Source organism: Callorhinchus milii, unplaced genomic scaffold, assembly GCF_018977255.1.
Source record: "Callorhinchus milii isolate IMCB2004 unplaced genomic scaffold, IMCB_Cmil_1.0 Scaffold22, whole genome shotgun sequence".
NCBI classification, from domain to species: Eukaryota; Metazoa; Chordata; class Chondrichthyes; order Chimaeriformes; family Callorhinchidae; genus Callorhinchus; species Callorhinchus milii.
This window is the reverse complement of record NW_024704763.1, coordinates 5954828-5962166: the sequence shown is the minus strand read 5'-3', so window position 1 is coordinate 5962166 and position 7339 is coordinate 5954828. Positions and strand designations below refer to the sequence as shown.

General features: G+C 44.6%; 1 protein-coding gene across 1 annotated transcript in view; it reads left to right on the top strand.

Annotated features, from left to right (window-relative positions):
* The first annotated feature begins 231 nt into the window (after positions 1 to 231).
* Positions 232 to 7339, top strand: part of LOC103188904 (protein ERGIC-53) — a 29525-nt gene continuing 22417 nt past the window's right edge. Inside the window, exons 1-5 of the mRNA XM_007909079.2 lie at positions 232 to 512; positions 2792 to 2946; positions 4590 to 4697; positions 5553 to 5614; positions 6058 to 6157. Of these exons, the coding sequence (XP_007907270.1) occupies positions 320 to 512; positions 2792 to 2946; positions 4590 to 4697; positions 5553 to 5614; positions 6058 to 6157 (618 nt within the window). The 5' untranslated portion in view covers positions 232 to 319. The remainder of the gene's footprint in view (positions 513 to 2791; positions 2947 to 4589; positions 4698 to 5552; positions 5615 to 6057; positions 6158 to 7339) is intronic.

The following is a 7339-nucleotide window of genomic DNA, read 5'->3' as shown; positions in this document are numbered from 1 at the left end:
ATTGTAATGTTTTTTTTTGATCCAAATTAGCTCTGCGTCCTCTGGCACCGACTTTATGGGCTTACAAAACTGGAGGGTTAGCAGGCGTGAGGAGACGCAGAGCAGGGCTTGGTAGCTACTAACAGGGCATCGATTGATTGATTGATTGATTGATTGATGAGTGATTGATTGATAGATGGATATGAAGGAGGTGCCAGTGACCAGGTGCTCCCAACAGGGAGCTATTGACCCAAAACGACAGCCAATGGGCTGGTGCCTGGTGGCTTTTGCCTGGAGCTGAGCTGAGCTGTGGGGTGGTGGTGGTGGCTCAGTGAGGAGCATGGCAGCAGGGAGGGGGTGGTGGTGGTGGCTGGCAGTGGCTTGCCTGCTGCTGGCAGTGGCAGGAGCACCAGCCCAAGCCCAAGCCCAGAGTGGGGAGCTTCCTCACCGCAGGTTCGAGTACAAGTACAGCTTCAAGGGACCCCAACTGACTCTGGACGATGGCACTGTCCGTTTCTGGACTCACTATGGCAGTAAGTGTGTGTGTGTGTGTGTGCTTTATTACTGGCAAAAGTTTTTCTTTTTTTTTAAAAACAAAATTGTACACCACTCTTTCCATTTAAATATTCCGGCTGCAGTCTTGACGTGTTGGTGTTTTAACGGTTGCTATTTTAATTAGTATGCATTTAAACTGCATACTAAGTAAGTAAGTAAGTAAGTCACCCATTTTGGGTTTCCCCCCCAACCCACTGTTTTCATTTGAATCTGTTTTAATATGTGTGCAAATTGCAACAGAGGAGCATTGCAGTTATTGGTATTGCAATGAGTTTTCACTGTTCTGATTAATGTCTCTTTCTCTTTCTCGACCGACCTTTGGTGAACTGACTGTAATGTCAATCGCTGGCGATTGGGTTGTTTCTTCCAATGTGCTGTGTTTGTCAAATAACGGGGGATTTATTCCCTTCTCAGATGTTCCCACGGTTACAAATAAAAAGATCTGTGTGTGTATATATATATATGTGTGTGTGTGTGGTGTGGGAGGGCACGAATTCTCATTCAGGACTATTTCCAAAATAACAGGTTACTTTCTCTCAACGATACACACACACACACACACACATATATATATTTATTTCGTTATATTTATTTCGTTATTTGTTTATATATGTACACACACACACACTGTGTTTGCTTGTAAAGTATAACCTTGTATTTGACATTGCCTTCCTGTCAAAAACGTCTCCAAGCACTTCGCGAGATTTTCTGTGATGTGAAGTGTAGTGACTGTATTTGTAGGCAAATATTTCAGCTCGTTTGCGCACAGCAGTGTGCCGCCAAGTGAATGACGACCAAGTATTGTAGGCCAGGGAACGGGGAGAAACTTTTTGAACTGGTTTCTTGTCATTTTGAATAAGCTATGAGATTTTTTTAACACCCCGCACCCCCCCCATTCTACTTGGACTCCCACCGTTCTCTAGGAATTTGTGAAAGTCATAGTACAAGTACAGTTTGTTCTGCGCTCAAGTTGGCTGATCTTAGTCGAGGCTCAATCTGGAAGCCCCATTGACCTCAGTGCACCTGGGCCAGTGAGGGTAAAAATTAGCCAAGGTTCGTTCTCTTGGTTGCTATCCATTAATGCCGCCTGGCAAGTTACATTAGATGAGAACAGACTGTGTTTGTGTACTCCCTACTTCCCACCTCCCCCCCTCCCCACCCATGGTGACCTTCACTCTCGCGTCGTGTATGGAATAACTACTTGAGCAAAATACTCAGGTGTGAATGCCACTTATGCAAATGTATCGCAGCAATGAGTTACAACCTTCAGAAAAGTAAAGTGGGATACTTGCTCTCGCTTCTGAGTCAGAAGGTTGTGGGCTTGAGACGTCGGAACTTGGAATCGCAAGTAATAAAACATCATAATGTATGAGCACTTACACGCAGTTGCCTTAACAGAAATCTTCAGACTTGTACTCGGTGAGGTTTGCAATCATAGTCTCAGACTAGCAAGAGGATGGCTGACCCAGTCAGCGAAAAGCTGCAATAGCAGTCAACTGTGGGGTTAGACCAAACCAAGCGTTTACCTGGTTGGGTTAGGTGCGGTGTAGGTACTATTGTACGATTCAAATAAAAATGATGCACTCAAAGGGTAAAGCTAGAATTTTGATGCACTGTAACAAACTCTACTCCACTGGGAACCACAGATTACAGTTCTGAGCCTGTAATGATCAGGTTATGACGTCTTGTATCCAAACCAGGTTCTCCAACCCATGATAAACTAGTGCATCTGCCTGATCTAATACCTGTTCTTATGGCCAATATTAAGCACCACTTTAAACCAGCCTCTATAATGATGTACAAGAATGCTATTAATAATAATAATCCTTGCATTTGATACAGCACCTTATCACATCATCGAGCCATATCAAAATGCTTTCCAGAATATACTGTAAAGTGAATTGACTGTATATTTTGTGTGCAAAACATGGCAGCCAATTGCGCACAGTAGCATCCCACAAACAATCATGGATTGAGTGACGATTTTTTTTATTACCATCAGAAAGTGATCCAGCAATCGACTAACAAGTGGGTTCCTAATTACTGCTAGGTAAACAGAGGTGTGTGGAGTAAGGAAACTTAAATATGACCGAAACACAATTATTGAGACTTTAGTAATAACTAAACACACACAGGCTTTTCTTGCAATGGTAGATGAATGGTTAGTCCAGTAATTGGTTATTCTGCCCATGTGAACAACCACCACCAATTTTTTTTTGAGAGCAGCGATGACTGGTCCTGTTTCATGTTTCCACAGGTGCCCTCCCTAGCTCTGAGCGAGTCCGTGTTGCTCCTTCTTTACGCAGTCAGAAGGGCTCCATTTGGACCCAGAACAAAGTTACTTTTGAAGACTGGGAAATCGAGGTTGCCTTTCGGATCAGCGGCCTGGGCAGGATCGGTGCAGATGGATTGGTGCGTTTGCTTCTCTTCACTTGATCTAAGCATTGGGCGAGGATCAGGACTCTGCCATCCATTGGATCAGTGTGGCTTTTGGTCAATGAGGAAATAGGAGTTCTTAGAGAATCCTTTAAGTTATATCTTATGTGCCTGTCACTGTCATACCCTTGTCACTAGTTACATTGCCAGGATAACTTCAGTAAATCATTCCTGTCCCCACAGTATTAATGGAGGCAGAGAGAGCAAGCAAATACTCCTCTGGAACACTGCATGGCTGAGTTCTGTATATTAATGTATGGAAAATTATGGGGAGTTTATAGTTAAGTTTCTAGTTTTGTTTCTACTAACGGCTTTTCCTCCAGCCCCCGCACTGTCTCGTGCAGTGTCCCTCGGGGCTCTGTCCTCGGTCCTCTCCTCTTCACCCTCTACATGCTCCCCCTTGGTGACATCATCCGCAGACATGGGGTTAACTTCCACATGTATGCGGATGACACCCAACTCTACCTTTCCTCCTCTACCCTCAACTCCACGACCACCGATGTCCTGACAGCCTGCCTCTCCGACATCGAGTCCTGGACGAGAGATAACTTTCTCCAGCTCAATGTGCGTAACACTGAGGCCCTCCTGATTGGCTCGCGTCAGCGCCTCCGCACCTCAGCATCAGCATCCAAGGCTGCACTCTCCACCTCTCAAAGCCAGTCAGGAACCTCGGGGTTCTGTTCGACCCTGAGCTGTCCTTTCTCCCTCATATCTGCGCCACAACTGGTACCGCCTTCCATCATCTCTGGAATGTCGCCAGACTACGGCACTACCTCACCCCTCACGCTGCTGAAACTCTGGTCCACGCCTTTATCACCTCAAGGCTGGACTATGGGAACTCTCTCCTCGCCGGCCTTCCCGGCCCTCCCTCCACAAGCTGCAGGTCATTCAGAACTCTGCAGCTCGTGTACTGTCCCGCACCAGGCTTCGGGACCACATCACTCCCACCCTCGCTCGCCTCCACTGGCTCCCCATCCCCCAGAGGATCGAATTCAAGATCCTCATCCTCACCTACAAGGCCATTCACGGCCTTGCTCCCTCCTACCTCTCCGACCTACTATCCCCCTACCTACCTGCCTGTACCCTCCGTTCCTCTGGCTCCGGTCTGCTCCACATCCCCCGCCCCAACCACCCTACCATCGGTGGCCGGGCCTTCAGCCTCTCAGCCCCAAGGCTCTGGAACTCTATCCCTCAGTGCCTTCGCTGCCTCCTCCCTTTCCTCCTTCAAGGCCGGTCTCAAGACCTTTCTCTTTGACCGTGCCTTCAGCTCCCCTCTCAACTCTCTACCCCCTCCTCGCTCCTTCCCTCCCCTTACCCTGACCATTTCCCCCCGGCTCGGGTCCTGACCCAACTGTACAGCGCCTTGGGACGTCCTCCCGACGTGAAAGGCGCTCAATAAATGGAATCTTGTTGTTGTTGTAAGCAGAACATCAGGGAAAAAATCTTTACACTGAGATTTAAAATTAAATCTGCAACACACAATGGATGTCACGAGTCCATGACACATTTGATGGGGGAATTAGATAGAATCGATTAGATAAACTGAGGACTATTTAACGATGTAGGCAGGAGAGTGGGTTTACTTGATGTGTATTAACTTTTCGCCTCTTTCATACCAGGCCATATGGTACACCAAAGAGAGGGGTCCGACAGGACCAGTGTTTGGAGCAATGGACAACTGGGATGGCGTTGGGATCTTCTTTGACACCTTTGATAATGATGATGGTGTGAGTACACAAAGGATTGTGTTGAATCAGTGCTTGATGTGCCCCTTTGCTCTGCCTCCTGCTCACCTGAAGATAACTAGTATGCACACGAGGACAGCTCCATCAGTGTTGGTCATTCAAGTGCCGATTGCTCTCTTGTGATACTGAATACCTCAGCAGCCAATCTGACTGGAGTGAGAGAGGGGTGTTGAAGATTGAGAATCCTGGCCGATTTTTGCCTCCCGTAATGCACAATTATTACCTAATTATAGCTCTTTTTTTGTTTGCTCTGGTTGAAATCTGTTCAGTCTACTTGAGACTCCAATTTGAACATGTGACCTTTCAGTTTGTGTGTTGTGGCGTGTGATGCTTTTACTTGAAGGCATTCAGGTTGCTGTGCTTTAAATTGACGCTTGCAGAAAGGAACCAACACCATAGCATTAACCTCTCTGGATTGTGTTACAGAGCTAGCTGGGCCTGCCCGCACAGTAGCAAGAGCAGACTTGTGTGAGGATGACCATCCTAAAAGGACATATATCTCTAGTGAAATGAATTTGTAGTTGATGGGACTTTTCTTAAGATCGTTAAAATGGATTCTTCCACTGCATTGGTGAATAGGTTCAGTATCCGTCCCTATTGAACAGTCGAAAGTGTCTGACACTTGGTGCAGAAGTTCACGATAACAGTCCACCATGACCATTGCCCCCCCACCCACTTTTAAACTTGCTGCACATCATGTGTCGTCTGTACAAGTATTGTGATGCAGTTGTTGTGCATTATGTAAGCTTTATCTTTATGGGGCGTGAATGGTTTTTGAACACAAAGGTTTTTCTTTGATTCTCATTGACTTTTTTTTAAAAACAACCTTGTCCTCAGAAAAACAATCCAATCATCCTCCTAATGGAGAACAATGGGAAACTCACCTACGATCATTCCAAGTAAGTTGTTTTTTTATCAAATCCGTGGTTCGGTCAAACATTTCTTAGCAAGTAATTGGCTCAGAGGGAATCGCATCAGTTCAGCAGACAGAACCATCACTTTCCAAGCTGCAATTTTAACCATTTTACCCTGATTGAAATGAAAGAAATGGAGCCTGCACTTGGTCTATTGTTATCACAAAAATTGTGCTTCAAACCAGCAGCTAATAGAAAGAGACCTTTGTGGCATTCTACAACCTATTGTTTGTGTTGAGTAATAAAAGGAACATGTTATAAGGCACCACAAACTTCTCATTGTCAATGACTCCTTATATTAGTCACTACCATACACTGTTGGACCTGTTGTTCTATTAGATGCGATGTTAAACTGCTCTGCCTGAATACTAGTTGGCTCAACACAATCTTTGACAAAGATAACAAGGTTATTGTGCTTTATATTGCAGCGATGGTATAGCCCAGGGTCTGGGTTCATGTATCAGAGATGTCCGGAATAGTTATCATGCCGTCCGGGTAAAGATAAGTTATTACCGCAAGACGTTACAGGTAAGCACTTCAGTAATTGTGATTGATTGTAACTTTGTATGTAGCTTCTTTGGAGACTGGATTGGAGCTTGCCCCATTGATACTGATATTATCAAGCCGATCGCTTTCCGGGGGTGATAATCCCTTCAACTAAAATAATAATAAAAATATGGTCACTCAATTCACGACTGTTTGCAGGACAATTGCAGTGTTTCGCCCACAAAAATACAATCAATTCACTTTACCTTATATTCTCAACGATGTAATAAGGCACTATGTTAAATGCTATATCATTATTATTATTTTTCCTCTGCTCGCTTGCCAGTCTTTTTCCTCCACCATTCCCCCATCCTCTCCTGAGGATTTGTGCTTGGAGTGCCAGCCTGCTCTCATGTACCCAAGTAGCCATTCAAAAGGATATCATTTTTAAAGCAGGGAGTTCTCCCAAGTGTCTGGGCTAATATTCTTCCCTCCCTCATTTAAATTCACTGAAAAGAACACAGGGGAATTTGACTTCACCCTTTTGCTGTGTAGATGAGCTGCCATGTTTGCTTACATAAGGCACCAAACCTCAAAGCAGTGTAAAGCCTTTTGAGGCATGTTGGTTCATTCACATCAGACGCATTGATCGATTCACTTCAATGTGTCTGATGCGAAGGTTTGTGGAACATCGTAGTGTACAAATTGACTCCCACGTTTGCTCACAAACTGTCACTCCACTTTACAGACGATGCTGTGAAATGCATCATAATTTTTTTGCAATTTACGGTCCTGACTTGAAAGGTGCTATACCAAATGTAAGGATTATTATATTATGTAATACGTTGGTGTATAATAGGATTTTTGAAGATTTTGTTCCCCCATTGTACACTACAGTAGCAGACAGATGAATTCTGAATCCCGACACTTGGTGCATTTCGCTTTTGCCCTGCTGTAATAACACGTTTTGATGTCCGTTTTCCCTTTGGAATGAATGCATGTTCTTCCTCCTGTCGACCTGTTGCACCACAGTATCAAAATACCACTCTGCAATAAACCTGTTCGGGAATACTAGAAATTTCATCCAACGATGTATGGTTGTGTCATTATTTTGATAGCTTATGCATTTTCATTCAGTTACAGATTCACAATAGATCGTACAGCAAGGAAACATAAGTAATTAAATTACTATGAATTAACAGCAGAAGTGTAAATATTTTTTGC